Raw genomic sequence first — 17065 nt, 5'->3', positions numbered from 1 at the left:
CCGGAGGTCGGGGTACAGAGCTGCAACATAGCAGAGCATCCAGCACAAACATTTTCTTCTAAACCTCAACAAATGCGAATAAATAAATAAGGTACTCCGAGGAAAAAGGTATTGCTTACCCGATTCCAAGAAGTCACTCCAGAGCATTGGAGTGCATGTAGAGGTGTCCAGGGCAAACGCCTCTTACCTCTGATACAAGCCGCTGCTTGTGTCCCCTTCTCAAGCCCATTTAAAGAGCTCCTTTTGTTAGTTGTTAACTTGCTGCTTCAATAACTCTAGACACTGGAAGAAATCCACTGGAACTCTTCGTATTCGCTGTTCTTCAAGACAACGAGCCCTCACCGAACTGCCTTTAGCTAGGGTAGCGATTTTGGACTTAAAGACTTGCTAGGCGAAGAAACCATCTCTAGAACCTTGAGCTAAGCTCATGTTGCACTAACTAACCATATTCCTCCCTTTAAGTGACTTTACTATATGTGTTTTCAGAGTAAATGCATTACCGTATAAACGGTTGAAAAACGCATGAGTGTGCAATAACCGATAATACGATAACATGGTCTTTTCCCTTTCTAACGTTGCTACAAATGTAACCGTGAACAAACACAAAAGTGAAAGTGCCCTTTGAGGTGTATTATTAAGTGATTCTAAGTGGTCTAGTGTAAACATATGAAGTATTGAAGGTGATTCTGGTGTAAATATAACATATACTTTTTATACAACTATGTTTGTAATTGCTTCTTTGTTGTGCCTGTCCAACTAAGATTCAGTGTACTTACCTACAGTGCACATCTTCCTCTTAAGATAAGCCTGACTGCTCTGCCACACTACCAAGGTCCTGAGCTAGTACAGACTAATACTAAAGAGTTGGGATCAACAAACCACTGACATAGCTTACAAAAGTCTTACTGCCGGTAGGTCTTCAGGAAAACTCCCCAAACACTCGCCACAAAGAGCAAACCCAGAATTCGTAAGTGGTTCCTCACTTTACGCAACTATATTCCTATCACATGGAACATGAGACATGGCGATGACGAGCAAATATTTATTTCTTGTCCAGATATCCCCAAACAGCTAGTTAGAGAGGGGCTTAGAAGAAGGGTTGAACATATGCAGATGGGTCAGGGATTTGACCCTACCGGGTGGGGAGGGACTCACAGGGTTCACCTCCCGACTAGGGACGAGGGCATCCATCAAAGTGGCACCTACCCTCGAGTAGGGGTGAGGAAGTTGGGAGGCCCTATTCCTGAACCCCCCCATTGTGCTGGCATACCTGTAACCTCGGTAGCACAGTGTCACACCATGCCTTTCTGCCTAATATCTGGCTGGAATTCTCTGGTTCCTTGCAGAACCGGTGAATCCAGAATGCAACTCCTCCCCAGCTGGAAACTCCATGAGTGGAAGCAGCATTGCCAAACTGGATGCTCGCTCCTCTGATCACCTCCAGATTACCAGCAAGAACACCACTTTCCCAAGACAGAAAGAAGACTATGGGCCTCATTACTAGGTGGGCGGTAAGGGATTACCGGCACCGGTAAGGGCACCGGTGCCGGTAATCCCTTACCGCCCTACGAGTTCCCTTTGCGGGTCCTTCCTTAACGTCTGGTTTTACCAGGCGTTAAGGACGGGACCCGTAAAGGGATACCGGGGTCAATAACGGTACCGCAATTTGCGGTACCGTTATTGCCACCTTCACCCTTCCCATTGAGCCCTATGGGGGCTCAAATGGGAATGGGGAATGGCTCTGGTGATTGGGGAATTACTGGTCTCTCTGACCTCGGAATGGACCGGTAATTGCTCCATCCACCAGACCAGTGACGGAACGATTTTGGAGGCAGGGTTCACCTCCAACCTCGTAATGAAGCCCTATGTAAGCAAACACCTACCAGGAATAAAGGAGTGGGATCAGGAGACATTTTTTTAAAAAACATGGGCCACTGTAAAGAAAGCAAGATTGGCACGAGATGTCAAGTACAGGCTGGGACTAACGGGAAGGGGAGAGGAAACCATCATGATGGAAGAGACGCAAGTGCCCCGGTGTTAGGAAAAATTGCCCTTTTTCAACTTTCCCTCCATAGATTTCTATGGGACCTCCAGCCTTGTTGCTCGTTTTAAACCATGCCCTGACTTTCTGGAGGCATGTAAAGCCTTCTGCTTTACTTCCCTTGCCAGTAAAGGCACAAGAGTATCAGTGCCGAGAGACTTATCTATGAATGCTTCTATTGTAACAATTGCAGAGACCAGTGATTTAAAGCAGGGTAGCTATAGTATGATGTGCTCACTGATAGGCATGTACCCCAACATATACAAAAACAGGTTCACAACAACTTTAAGTGGAGTGTTTTAACAAGACCCTTATGAAATAGAGAAAAGAAGAAGAACGAGAAGCCAATGCATTTCGGATCATCCAGATCCTTCTTCAGGGCCAATCTGCAAACAAATAACGCAACACAGCGTCAAAAGATGACAAGGGGAAAAGAAATCAGAACACTGGTACAAGAATGTAAAAACCAGAAGTTCCCATAGCACAACATGTGACAAATGGTATATACAGATATGGTGCTATACACGCCCACCATCTACTGATTATAACAACTCAGGAAATAAAGGAAAACTGACCAGTGGCAATCGAAAAAAGGAGATATCAATGGATGTACATATGCTCATATGAAAAGTAAAGTGAAAAAAGTAAAATAAAGAGAAAAACAAAATAAGCGGAGCAATGTACCATGCCTCCTCATATGTGCAAATAATTCAGAGAAAGGTTTCTTGATAAGCCAGACGCTGCTAGATGAAACAAAGCATATTCTGTAAAATACAAATACGTAGAGGAGTGGAACTCGCAACTCGTGCACAACACCAAAATAGCAAAAGACACGCTGTAGAATGTCATTGTGTCTAATGGGCAAACTGTACCTGTAAAACACAAAAACCTAAAACAGAAAACAAACATTAAAACACAAGAGAGAAACAAATATGAAAGAAGAAATGTGCCAATGACAGAACACCGTCTGTTAGGTGTATTTAGCAGAGAAGACGGAGAGTGAGGACTTACAGAATAGACGTGGTGAGCGTGCAGCGCTCAAGACAGGAGAGAGCCGCAAAGCAGGTAGTCAAGGAAATGAAAGACTATGAAACTATCAGTCGTCTAAATAAAGCCGAGGAAGTTTAGAGGAAAACCCCACAAAACATGGGAGAAGAGTGAGCCTAACCAATCAGAGCAGAGTGTCCACAAATGAGAAATATATTTTATTTATTTTTTATTGAATGTTCTAGTTTGTTACAAACTTTTCCACTCATTAACTTAATACATGTTCATATCTTTCTCATTAAAAATATACACTGTACAATTCGTTCTAAGTTATCTATTAAAAGTTATACATTATTATTCTCTTTGGGGCTAGCAATAATTATCAAGTTCCAAAATTGTATTACTCTAAATTGTATTACTCTAAATGTCAGAGTTCGATCGTTTCCACTCAGTATTTGTGCCCACCGCAACCTTGGTTCAGTTTGTATTCTTGTTTGCGGGAGCATCTTGCTAAACAAATGTCTTTTTTCTTCAAGGGCCGTGCATTCCATGATTATGTGTTGCAAGGTCTCAGATTGGTCTTCTTGAAGATAAAATCTACAATAGCCCGGTGCTTCCGACAGTTGCTTAGACTTCATTTGTAATTCCCTAGTTGGCAATAGGTTTAGCCGGAATCTCAAAAAGGTGTCTCATTTTTCGGTCTGGAAATTTTTCGGTCTGGAAATTTTTGTATCATACATTTTTATAATACTAAGACAGAAAGGAGAAAGGATGAGCGCAGGCCAAATAAAAGATTGAAGGTGGGGACACAGGTGCAACACGGGAGTCTTAAGTGCACTGAAATATCAAGGGGAAAACCCAGCAGGGCGAAATCCAAGTAAAAGAGGTAGAAGTGAAAATACAATCTAGAATGAAATGGTGTTCAGGAGAGCACTGTAACCTGTATAGCAGAAACATATCAGACAGGTCCAAATAGACCATGAAATAAAGGTAACAAAGCAGAATACCACAGTGGGACAAGGAACAAGTATTCACTAGATGCAACAATATGTGCTCAGAAAAACGTAGCACTCTTTGCTAGAAAAGATAAGGCTAGCCACGTTCTGACCTTAACATGTTGTCTAGACAGAAAGGCCAGAAATGTAAAGGCAGTAACACTTGATACATAAAGCACATCATACGAAACATGTAAGGTCCATTTCCTCATTCATCCCTCCTGGAGTCAAATCATCAAGACGACAAATCCAAAAGGCTTCCCCTGATTCAGTCTTCTCGTCGTCAGGTCTTCATGTGGGTTACCACGCACGACTTCCAAGATGTGGAATCAAATCTGCGACAGTTGATGTCAGGAATCTTTAAAGTGCTGGGCTACCAGACAATGTAGATTGACAGTTCGAATGTTTGAGCGATGCTCACTACATCATGTTTTAGCAGCGCTTTTGGATTGTCCTACATAATAGAGTCTGCAAGGGCACTTGATGGCATATATAACCATCACATGTTGCCAAATCTTTAACGATTTTGCAACATGTGATACCTCAAAACAGTAAAAATATCACAGCGCCACCACCTTGACTTGGGCACATTGTATACGTTACACAAAAGCCAAATATAAAAAGATAGAAGGTTGCAAAGTATCTTAAATGCACTTCACTGCAAGGTGACAATACCAAGCATACAGGAGGCACCAGCAAACACTTCAAAACAAATCATCAACACTTCAAAACAAATCATCAACACTTCAAAACAAATCATATAATCAAAATAGAGCAATGATTCCACACCGTGACCTTATTGACCTATTGTGTTTCTTTGTCACAGTACCAGACAGGTACTTCTCAGGTGAAGTATCACAGTACCTATCACAGTGATTTGTCCCGTTTGCTAACAGCAGGTTTCACTAACTTGAGTTGGTGAGATATTTGGACAGGGAAATCCTCATCTGGGGAGGAAGGATAGTTCAAGGGCAACATGTTTATCTTGGAAGCAAGACAAGGCAGCGCAGCACAGGTTTGAATCCGGATCCTGTGATTAGAACCACTGGTTGGTATTAAGCACGTTTTAAGAGAACAATAATAAACAAAATAGGAGTCCTTGCCAACACAACGGGAGTCTCTCCCGGTGAGGTCCTGCTTGCCTCTACCCCCTCCCCTGCCTAGCCTCACAAGGAAAGGCTCCCCTCTGGGGATAAGTGACTGAACCATGTGATTCATCACACTAACCTCTCAGTGTCTTCCATTTTCACCATACTATGGTAGCCTCCCACACACCTCCTGCCTGAAATCCATCTTAATAACAAGGATAAATAAAGAGAGGTTTGGGTGAGGTCAGGAGAAGAGGTGGTGGACGGAGGACAGAAGGTGGAGGGAATGCAGACGACGTGTTGGAGATTGTGGAATAGAGTGTAGGGGAGGTATTGTGTGTGGGAGAGAATGGATTACTGCACCCAATCCGTTCCTTGTGTGTCAGAGACTGTGGACCAATCAATGAAGTAGACCGTATTGTGAAGCCATAACAGTTGTGAAATCCTTTATGTAACTTAGGCCACTCAAGCCTGCCAGAGACACCCCCACTCACCCCCCTAGAGTTATCCAAGAATACTGTAGCCGGTTGCAAGAACAGAATAGACAGACACACTGTCAGGCAACTGCTGCAATGACTCTGCTCTGGAGCCCCGATCTTCTTCCAAATAAGAATCCTGGGACAGAACTGTCATCAAATGGTAAAGAAAATATATTCAAATTGCAACATGGCCAGTTCCGTCTGAACGCTCCCTGGAAGAAGGGCAATTTCTGTGCAACTGTGGCTGCACACAAACATAGGTATTTGTGATCGATTTTGTCTTAATTCCCGCATGATGGCATGCTGGTTGAAGCCCTTGTTAAGGCCGGAAGGGCTGCCAGCCATTGTAGCGGCAAAAAGCTTTGTAAAAAACCAGCCACCATCGTTTGATTGTGGATGCATTTTCTGCTTGCCTTTAGACGGACTGGCTGGAACATATGTTGCTACCCACACATACTTGACTGAAAATAAAGATTATCTTTTTTTTTATCCAAGTGTGATTAAATGTCAATGTAATGGGTACAATCCTTTTATATTGCAAGTTCAAACTGCTTCGATGAAGTGTGCGTGTCCATCAGCCTGGCCCAGAACGAGGGAGAGGCCTGCTGCTGCATGCCACAAGCATCATATGTACGATAACATGTCAGTAGTACGACTTCAAGGAGATAAACAATAGCGGTCTAGAAGAAACAAACCCTTGTAACAGAGACCTCACTAAATATCTACTCAAGAGAGCCGGCAAGGAAAGTAACAGACAACACACAGGACTTCTAAGTGATACACTCATGTCATCAACTGGAGGGCATTTTTGGTTCAGGCTACACACAAATATTTCAAAACAATGACAAAACATTATTCCAAACATGGACTGTTTTTTAGCACCTGTAACGGTCCAATGACAATATCTGTGGAAAACATGGGTAAAATAAACAGAATTTCTTTTTGCATAAAAATACATTATATCAATAAACCATGCATATATTATACTGTCAACTTACCCAGCTGTCTCTATAAACGTCAAAAACAACTAGAATGAAAACAAAAATGTCATTTTAGGTACTCTTTCAGGGATGACCAAACTGTAAATGCAGATATTTAAAGGAACATTCTGTGGTGTCATTTTACAATAATCCACAATGTAAGTAATTTATTCAATCACATTCTTGTATTGTTAATTTATGCCATCACTGTTCGGGAGTTTTACTAGGATTAGAGAAGACTCTCTCTTAGTGTACAAGACTCCAATTCTTAGGTTTTACCTGAACTCCCCGTCGGGTAGAATTTCCATCGTGTTTGATCGTCTCCTCAACGGGTGAGTCCCCCAGCACTTCTTGCTGGACTATTGGATTTTTACGGACTCTCATAAGTGAGTGGGAATCTATTTCCTCACTCACCCTCTCTTGTTTTGTACTCTGGATCCCCCTTTTGAGTTTATTTGGATGGAGTCACTTTCCTCCATCTTTTTCTATAGCATCTGTAACTTACTATTGCAACACACAGCACTTTAGGTGTAGTGGTGCTGGAAGATCCCGGAGCTTCTCTCTTTGGTTTGAATTTTAATTCCTTGCAAGAACTACTGTTCCCAAGGATGGGAAGGTACTTTGTATCCTACCTACACTTTTTGTGAGACCAGCACCCCCACCTTATGTGGAGTGCTGAGGGGACACTGTCTCCTTTCCCCCCTTCTGTAACTTTTTAGTTTTTAGTTTCAGTAACAAATCCATCTAAGTGGCTGTTGGCAGTGGGTACATTTTCTATCAATTTTGTGAAACTTAAAACGCAGGCTGCATTCAAAGCTGCGTTAAGGACACATGGACACCATTGATCCAAAATGGATCCTGCCATCTTTTCTCACAATGGTTTGTTCTTTCTTGGTCCTTCTGCCGTGCTGGGTGGGGGAGGTCCTTGTTGGTCTTTTGTCTTTGCCGAGTTCCCTTTGTGAAGCCTGCCCGGAGGGGCCCGTGTGTCTTAGAGTACAGGAAGCTGGGAGGACTTCGAAACTCCACAGGTCTTTGTCCTCCAGTGAGATGCTTAGATCCAGTTTCAACTGGAAGGCTGGCTGTCCTGAAAGGACAGGCCCCACCCCAACTTTGAAAGACAGCATGCATGTTGAATGGCTGGGTTCCTGGATAAAGTGAGAGTGTCTTGATGCTGAAGACAGTCGACCACTGGAAGATCCATTCTGAAGAGGATGTCGTCTGCAGCCAGTTCCAGAGACCACATGAGCCAACTGAGTGACAGCTGCTGCTCCGGCCCCAAGCAACAGGGAAGCTTCAATCCGGACAACGTCCTCTTAGACTGGTAGGACCAACCAGTCTAAATAGGACCTGCATTTTGAGTCATCCTACAATGAGCTGTGCCCCTCACAGGCTGCAAACTGCCAATACACAAACCTTTGGTGGACTCCTTCCGGACCTCTAGAGGCAAGATTCAACTCCTTGAAGTCCCTTCATCTGAAGGCTGGGCCGAGAGAGCAAGCTGAACCGACTGGGCTGTGACTTCTCTTCACTGGTGCTTTGAAAAGGGTGTCAAAAACACATAACTGGAAAGAATCCTTTGCCGAGAGCCTCTCGACTGCTACTGCTGCAAAGATTCATCCAGTGTCCCTTTGTCAGTCTGCCTGACCAAGAATCCGGTGACTGGGTCTGCTGCTGCTGCATCGTGGGGGCATTGTGCTGCGTCTTCTTCATGCTTAAGGTACTGTGAGACTTGGTAGTGGTGTTGGAGTGCTAATTCATACGTTTGGGAGTTTGCCCATACACGTTCGTCCAGGCCCAATACCTGTGCGCCTACAGCGAGTCTTCTCTGAAGCCCCCGACCCTTTTCCCGAATAAATAAAAACATACTTACATGCTACAAGTCTTCTGGAACTTTTGACAGCCTGTGCCTTACTTATGGTGCCCCCAAAACTGATTCAGACTCTCAAACCTAGATAGGGATGGACTTCTAAATCCTAAGGCCTCTGTGAATTTAATGCAAGTCTTGCCTGCTCTTTGTTGGCTGTGATGCATTTCTTCTTTCCTGCAATAGTCATTCCAAGTATTCATGGACAAGTGCTTTTACTTACCCTGAATTGCTTCCAACTACAAGTGTTGGAAAGTTATTTTACTTACCAGTATCATCATTGTATGACTGTTGGTTGATGAATACTTTTGCTAACCTCAGCAGACTTTTCCTTACCTGCATCCCAACTTAAAGTGTACCAATGAACAGAGTTACCACTGCAAAAGTCCTAATATATATATATATAAACACGTTTCTCCAACTTACCTGAAACGAAAAGTGAACTTAACCTTGCCTAGTATGTTTAATAATATTTATATATAACTACAAGAGTGTAAGGGGGCTGATTCATGGAATTATTTGCGACGAAAAACAGGGATTTGTGCGTCATTCTGCCCACAAATCTCTGTTTAACAAATGGGGATTTGCGGGCAGAATGGCGCACAAATCCCTCTTTTTCGGCGCAAATCATTCCATGAATCAGCCCCTAAGTGTCTTCTATACTGTGTGCTCAAAAGGTCTTTGTACTCTACTACTCAAACCTGTCACTCTTCCAAGATAAGCCTGGCTGTTCAGCCACAGCTACCAAACCTTTTGGCTAATTCAGGCCTACAATAAGGGCTGGTGCCCTGTACACTAAAAACAGAATATTCTATAGTCCTACCTTAGACTGGCTTTAGTAAAACTCCTTAGCACTATCCAAAAGGTTTGGTAGCAATGGACGAGCAGCCAGGCTTAATCTAGGAGGGGGAAGGGTTGTAGGTAAGTACAAAGAACTCAGGGCACACCTATAGTCAAGAATGACATCCATTACTCGCTGTATCTTAAGAAAATATATATATATATATATATATATATATATATATATATATATATATATATATATATATATATATATATATATATATATAGGCAATCCTTACAGCTATTCTCCAAATAGTGTGGGATAATGTTCCACTAGAAAATAAAGAAGTGTTCACAAAATGATAAGTCAGGATGTTATGGCGGGGTCTCCCTCCCCAAGTTTTTAGCACAGGACAAGGCGGGACTCTTGAGCACAGTAGACTCCTGAGCTTCACTGGCACAAGCTTACAGTTCATTTTCTCTATATCAAGGCCTTCTGTGTGCCAGTCTTTTCTCATGCAAAGTCTCTTGCTTTGGAGGGCCTGATATGCCAAAGTTCCTTCTGCTTATCTTCACGTCGGGGGATTACCCTACACCCTTGGATCCCCCTCAGCCGGGCTCCGATCCTTTTTTTAGCCTCAACCTCCCAAAGCACTTGCCAATTTAAACAGAAATCCAAAGGGCAATCCCGTCTCGCTGGGTCATTCGTAGCCTATGGCAAGTACGGGATCACAAAAACACAGTTCGCACAGCGTTCCCCTCAGCCGGGCACCGACCTGTTTTAAAATTCCCTCAGTCGGGTTCACAATTTCACAAGCGTCCAAACTTCTGCAAAGTGTCAGGGACTTTCGATTGTATAAGGGGTTTGGCTCGACCCTTGTATGACCACCTTACGCTGGCCTTTTCTATGGCCACTTGGTACATGTAGTTTCAATACCCTTTTAGTTCAACACTTTTTCTTTATTTAGGAGAGGGTTACCAGCCAGAGACCTTTGAATGAGCGCCCACATGGCAACGGACCACTCCATCCCTGGTACCAAGTTCATTCACAAAAGGCCTCTGTATCTTAATCTTCTTAATGTTGCCACTGCAACATTGAGCCTAACACAGTCCGGCCCACTATCGGGTTCTTCCAACTCACCGGCTGTGCTGAACTTGCTGGCGTTTCTTTTTCCGCTGGGGTCAAGGACGGTACCACGATGGCAACCGTGTCTCCCCGACCTGGCTATCAACGCAGGAGGGTTCCATGTACCGCTGACATCCGTCACATCATTCGCCAGCTGCAACTCCCGGTCTTATGTTTCTTTTGTCAGAGGCTTTATGGGTTTGGATTGAAAAGGGCAACTCCCTCCTTGATGTCCTTTCGGGTCTCGCCACCTTTCTCCTTCGTTTGAACTGCCGTCCTGGAATAGCTGCTTCCTCGTGCGTAAGCCTTGCTCAGAGTGTGCTCTTGTGCTCTGCCTTTTATCCCTATGGGGAAAGGCAAGGGCAGTTATGTGTGTGTGTGTGTAGTTGTCTGCAATTGCCAGACTCCGCCTGGCCCTCATGTTGGGACATGTCAGGAAAACTGCTCTGGTATTAGTCCGTTGTCGCTCAGTGTTCAAGAAAGTGTTTGTGTTGGAAAGGGTTGGGGGGAGGGGGTAGAGTTTCTAAATCTCCTACTGGGCAGGATAGGGAAAAGGTGTCATAAGGAAGGGGATATCGCGTCTTACCCTTCTGTGTCCCACTTCCACTCCCCGAAGACCCCCCATCCAGGTGATCCTCCAGCACCGGTCCACCCCCAGGAACTGGATCCAATAGCGATGGCCGCGTCCTGGCCTCCTGAATGACAGATCCCCGGGGACACCTTCAGGTTTCTCACAGGACTCACAAGTGGAAGAATATTGCACAAAAATTGAATTGGACCTAACAATCACCATAAGAACAAGTCATCAGAAGAACAGAGTTAATACACAGGCAGAATTTAATAAGGAACAAAAAGGCAACTGCAACAGAATCAAGTAAATATTGTACAAATTAATCATTCAGATTGCAACTTCTCAGCTTATGTCTAGTCTGCCAATTCCTCCCATTAATGTAAAGTGGACACAATTGGTTTGGGTCCTCGATCTGGCTCTCACCTCAGAGGCTGGGCCATGGGATGGAGTTATATATGAAAGGACATCTTTAGACTTTTCAAGTGAATCGCTCTCACTGCCTCTGAACACCAACTTACACTACCAAAAGGCGTACCACATTTTCTTACCAGTTCTTTTGCCAGATGTAAAACAGTGGATTAAAACCCTCCCCAAAGCCAGATAGTAAAGATGCCAATTAAAGTAAATGACAAAGTTACACAGTGGACTAGAATTCATAGATTTAAGGCAACTGCAGGCAAAGGTTCTCGGGCGATCTGAACAACCACAGACGTTAGCAGCAATGACCTTTGGGCTGCAGAACTTTGACTACCAGTATATTGTAGTTCAAGGACTCTAGGAATCTGGATTTCAGGTCTCAATATGCAACGCTTCACGTAGCCCTGTTTGCAACTGTGCCAAGAACCTGGACCTTAAATTCCACCCTACAACACTTCTGGTCATGCTCAGTTTTGCATTGGCCCCAAGAACCTGGTTTCCTGGTTCCCGCCGACAGCCTTGCATGCATTTCCTTCCCTCCAGGCTTTCCGAATGAGTTTTCTAACAAGCCTCCATTAGTTTTCCTGGGAGTGTAATCCGCAGTAAGCATCCAACCACAGCTAACCATTGAAGTCTGACGGAAGGGATGTTGGCGCAGCAAAGGTCAACAAATCAATGCCCATCCCGGGCAATGGTTCACCCTCTCGCCATGCAGCTGCACATATTAGAGGTGTGTCATTGGCAGCAGCCCGAGTACATGAAGCGAAAGCGAAGTTTGACAAAACATTCACACTCTTGCTGATCTTGTGGTTTTCATTTCTCCAGTTCTGCCTGCCAGAGGAGGATGCTTTCCTGAGTTCATCCTGATGGCCGAGAGTTAGGAACATTTCTCTAAAGGCAACTTTCCCCCCAAAACATTTTACTTTTGTTTCAGCATCCTGACCAGACTTTTGCCAGTGGAGCACAATCTTCAGCTGCGCTCCCCTGGGCTGTTGCTGATATGTCCTTCAGGCTGTCAGCACTGAGAAACTTTGTTTCTCTAAGTCTTACGACTTTGCTCAATGATTAAATGTTACCAAAAATGCCAACAAAGTAACTTACAGTACCGCCCAATGGTGCCCTTGTGTTTTCCGACCCTAGATTACTACTAACTACTAAGTAATTTTTGGTGACTGGACAACGCACCTAGGAGGGTACTGGTGCCCGCAGAAGTGTATTTTAAACATGTTTTACCGAGCCATATCGCGTGTGGCTCATGACTGTGCCGCTTCTTTTGTGGGCTACTGCAGGTCACATGTGTGGGTACCAAGGAAATGGGTTGGCACTACTGGTGCCAGGATGGTGTGCACAAAAGGCATGAGAGCCGCAGTGGTCCCTGACTGGACCACTGCTGGCATGCAGGAGTGGGGCAGATCTTCTCATTGGCCAGCCGGGTGAGAGCACACGGCAGACTTGTGGCTATGTGGAGGTGTTCTGAATGCAAACTTGTGGATATGTGGAGGGGTCCTGAATGCAGACCAGCAGATCAGCAACAGGTCTGAATCGACCTGTAGACGGAGTAGGGTATCCAGAAGAGCCAAGCAGATCCAAAGACTATCCAGAACCGCGCAGAAAAAGGCTGGCACCCTGTGCCCGATGTTGTCCCGTTAGAGCGCAAAGCAGGGCTCTATCTCAGAAGACCTGCAAGGTGCTTCGAACCATTGGAGTGGTGGAAATAATCACTCTCGATGCCTCCTAATTGGCCTGCAACAGAGCTGGTTCAGAGGTGCTCTTCGGCCATCCAGTGGACTGTCCAGCTCGAACCTTGGCACCTGTGCAGGAGCGCCGCCACAGAGTTTTGCGTGATCCTAGCTTGCACTGCAAAGCACCTTTTCACCGAATTTCGGCATCCCAGCTGCTTTGGGCTGCGAGAGAGAAGGTTGCATCAGACAGCGAGACTTGGGGGCCCCTGTGTCACTGTGCGACAGTGGGGGTCGCATAGGTGTTTTTTCAGCATTCCTTCCTGTGCCCCGAGACCAGCTGCTTCAGTGCGAGACAAGAGATACAGCTCCTGTTGCAAACCAAACCCACTTTTGCACCCGCAGCGTCGGTGCACTTTGAGGGCGTACCAAGGGCGGGAAATTGAACTTCCGAGGACCCCCTAGTGACCTACTAAGTTTTGACCCAAACCAAGTTAATGGGTGCGAGTACTGAAACCACTTACCGTTGTCCCCTTGTTCATCCATTGCATTTTACGCACAGAGGATCCCTTCTGGTCCTCTCCTTGACTTGGGTAGTCCCGCTTCCTAAAGTTCTCCGAAAGTTGGAAATAGCTTTCTTCATCACAGTAGATCCTCCCCCGACTCTTGCAACCCGTTTTCACCCTTCAGAATCCTGTCCCTAAATTTGCCAGCTCCTTAGAAATTGTACTTTGTGACTTTACGCACGACTGAGCGCTTTTACGGTTCCATGTCATTTCATCTCCCGCCTGTTCATCCCCAAGCTTTTTAACGTGCACATTCCATCTAATGTGCTCATGGTATTTCTTTTTTTGGGGGGGCTGGGTTACCCCCCGAAACCCCCTTCCGAAACTTTTTTGCTATTACCCACCCAAACCCTTATCTGCCCTTTCTCACCCCCTCTCCCCTAAAAAATTCAATGAGCACATTCGATGGAATGTGCACGTTAAAAAGCCTGGGGATGAAGAGGCAAGCAATGAAAAGACATCATACCGGTTTTACGCGCGCATCACACTTGAGTATGAAGCTCCGTTCATCGTAGGGCTGGAGTTATAAAGTTAGGGTCATTCATCTCTGAAGATTGTCTAGGTTATGACATAGTCCTCCCTTTTTCCCTTACAGGTATTGGCCGAGTTTAGACCTTTACCACATTGACATTATGATAGTACATATTTTACAAAGTGTGTTTGAGTGGTGTTTTTACTGTGCATTCATTTTTCACTTGCGTTTATTCTTTGGGCTAATAAATTGTATATTTTCGTATACTTCTGCCTTAGGCTAATTCGTGGTGTCTTACTGTTTGTGCTCATCAAGGACCACTGATCACTCACACTCCTCCTGAGACTTGGCCTCAACTGCTCTCCAAGCTACTGTAAATTGGTCTGGCTATCTTCCGAGAAGTGTCCCCTGTTTCACTAACAAAGGTGTCCTCCTAAACTTCTCTTCACGAGAGCAGAGTTTAACACTGAGTGTTAGAGTGGGGTCAAGATGCATCACATGTTATTTTTCCCACTTCTCCGGCCATGTACATTATTTATGCTCGTGAAGGCCTTCCTCCTGGTTCTAAGAGTAGAGCCTTTTCAGTAATGTCATGTTCTGCCTTGCAAATGTCTGGTTTTTGGGGTTGGAGCACTAACTGTGTGACCATTAAACTGGTTCTCGTGAAGTATAAGCGCATGAAAGATGTAGAGGGACTCCGATCCTTTATGCATCTCCTCTAGGTAGCACATGGTGTCACTCGTGGGCACCCCTGCTCCTCAGAGTCCCTCTTGCTCCTACAGATGGGTCATCCGATGTGGTATTCACATTCCTCTCTTCTCTGAGAATCCTCCACTGGCTCCTAGGTCAGGCCAGGTGTATCCATCTTTAGAAAACTTTGGAGAAAACCTCCAACAAAACATCTTTACAACCACTTTACGAGGCTCACACTTCTCATTGGGGGCATTTTGGGAACTTCTTTCAGTTGGCGGGCTTCTTTGTTGACCCTCTGAAAATACCATAGTACAGTATAGTCATTCGACTTGCATCCACCTTCAATTGTCACTTGAAAAAAATCAATTTATCTAAACAACTAGCAGGTTCCTTGTCTTATCGTCCAAACCTGTTCAGGAAGCTCATTATGATATATGATATGATATGGCATTTATAACGCGCCTATAGACAAGTGTTTCAAATGCGATTTTGTGCGAACAAAAAAGTGCTATTTTGTGTTCTACAAATTGCTCTAACGTGCAAAGACAAACGGATTTTGACAGTAGACCAGAATCTTTGGGTCCATCTAAAGTAGTCTACTTAATTCACTCTCCTATTTTTCTTTGCTCTCACACTAAGGTTACTCTCGCATTTCAATATAGAGATTAAGCACCAACTCAAACATTGTGAGACTCAGTGAAAATAAAATATAGGCTATGTGTAATATCTCAGAATAAAAGAAAATAGTACTGTGCCCAAGGAAAACGCTGGAAAATTTGGGAATAAGGCATCATCAGTATATTTGTGCAGTGGGTAGAAATCTAGGAATACTTACAGTCCTCATCCAGGAATTTATACTGTATGTGTTTCCTGAAGAAATCCTGTATACACCTGCAGATCTCGTCCTTCTGTTTACAAATGTGATCATAGTACTGTGTGTAATCCCGTTGAGAGACACCTGCCAGGGAGAGGGGCAGAGAATGCTGCTTAACCATGCAATGAGGTGGCTTTCTGAATGCATTAGCATTAAACACTGCCATACTCTCTTTCAGAAATTACAAGGACAGTGATCAACTGCCCGGCAGAATCGTAGATATGGAAGAAAAAGCCTCACAGTTTGAAGATCCAGTTTATTCTAGTGAAAGTTGTGAAATTTCATGAAACACATTTCTGAAATAGTAACCCTGTTCCAATGGGTTTTCAAGATTACAAAGTGCCCTTAAAACAAGGTGTTGCTGAGGAAATTCTAACAGAGGAGAGCGATGAGGTACACTTATACACAGTTGTACTATTATGTTTATTTTTTTTACTGATAGAACGATTATTCATTTAGGGTTTTTGTAAAACTCTACATTCTTTAGGCAGCAGCCTCCAGCACTTGGGCGAGGGCAGGTGACAAGAGGAGCGATACAGGGAATAGGAAAAGGTGTGCAAGTCGTGATGTAATAGGGGCATTATTGAGAGGTAACTGGCCCACAAGACTTGTGTTAAGCATAGGACCAATATGAGAAAAAGATGGTGGAATTGTTTCTGGTCTAGTGTGGTCAGGGAGTGAATTGAAAAAAAAAGGCTCAACAGTTATAAGATCTTCCTCAACTCTCTTGTACCTTGTAAGACAAATGACAGGTAGATTTCGGGAGGAATCCCTTGGATTCTGGATTGCTGTTTGGGTTGAAAACCTTAAGCTGGGGCAATGCTGTATGGGCATTGGGTGACCAGACTAACGGGTGGCCTGTAGATTATTGACTTTCTTGTGGGAGAAGAAGGTCAAACATTTCCGGGGCTGGCACCCTACTAGGAGTAGGGAGCATACCCTGAAAAGAGAACTGAGCTCAAGGACTTTAGGGCTGGCACCGAGCTGAGAAGTTGAGAGTAGTGGGTCCCACTTTACACATTTGTCACTTTGCTCTTCTCCTCTTTCTAGTTCCTTACAGACCCCTGCTCTTAATTTAGATTTATTATGTAGAGATGTATGAACATATGAACATAGGAGTTATTTGGGAAAAGTTTGAACGAATTTCTGGTTGGGTAACATTTGTAAAAATGTGTCCATGACTTGTGGCCATTAATTTGAAAAGGAAAACAAATTTTCTTAATAAAAAACAGAGGGCCGGGAAGTGGCCCTTTTTCAATCAAGTGAAAGTGCCATTCAGTTATTAATAACGCATCATTACATCTTTTCACTGCATAGGTTAATTACATGCTATTAAAGGACAGACCTTTGTTGGCTGCTTAAAATATATTTATGGAGTGGTGAAATCTTATCTATTTATGGAATTATGCAAGCCCAACAGAAATTAACCTAAAAGCAGTGTTCACAATTC

The 17065-nt window shown here is 44.1% G+C and overlaps 1 protein-coding gene across 1 annotated transcript in view; it reads right to left on the bottom strand.

The window, feature by feature from the left end:
- Window positions 1-17065, bottom strand: part of CDC123 (cell division cycle 123) — a 219538-nt gene that overhangs the window by 51981 nt on the left and 150492 nt on the right. The window contains exons 9-10 of the mRNA XM_069627790.1: window positions 15577-15699; window positions 6589-6617 (exon numbers count right to left, since the gene is read on the bottom strand). Coding sequence (XP_069483891.1) covers window positions 6589-6617; window positions 15577-15699 — 152 coding nt within the window. The remainder of the gene's footprint in view (window positions 1-6588; window positions 6618-15576; window positions 15700-17065) is intronic.

Source organism: Ambystoma mexicanum, chromosome 12 (genome assembly GCF_040938575.1).
Source record: "Ambystoma mexicanum isolate Mex_15411 chromosome 12, UKY_AmexF1_1, whole genome shotgun sequence".
NCBI classification, from domain to species: domain Eukaryota; kingdom Metazoa; phylum Chordata; class Amphibia; order Caudata; family Ambystomatidae; genus Ambystoma; species Ambystoma mexicanum.
This window is presented reverse-complemented; position numbering and strand designations above follow the sequence as displayed.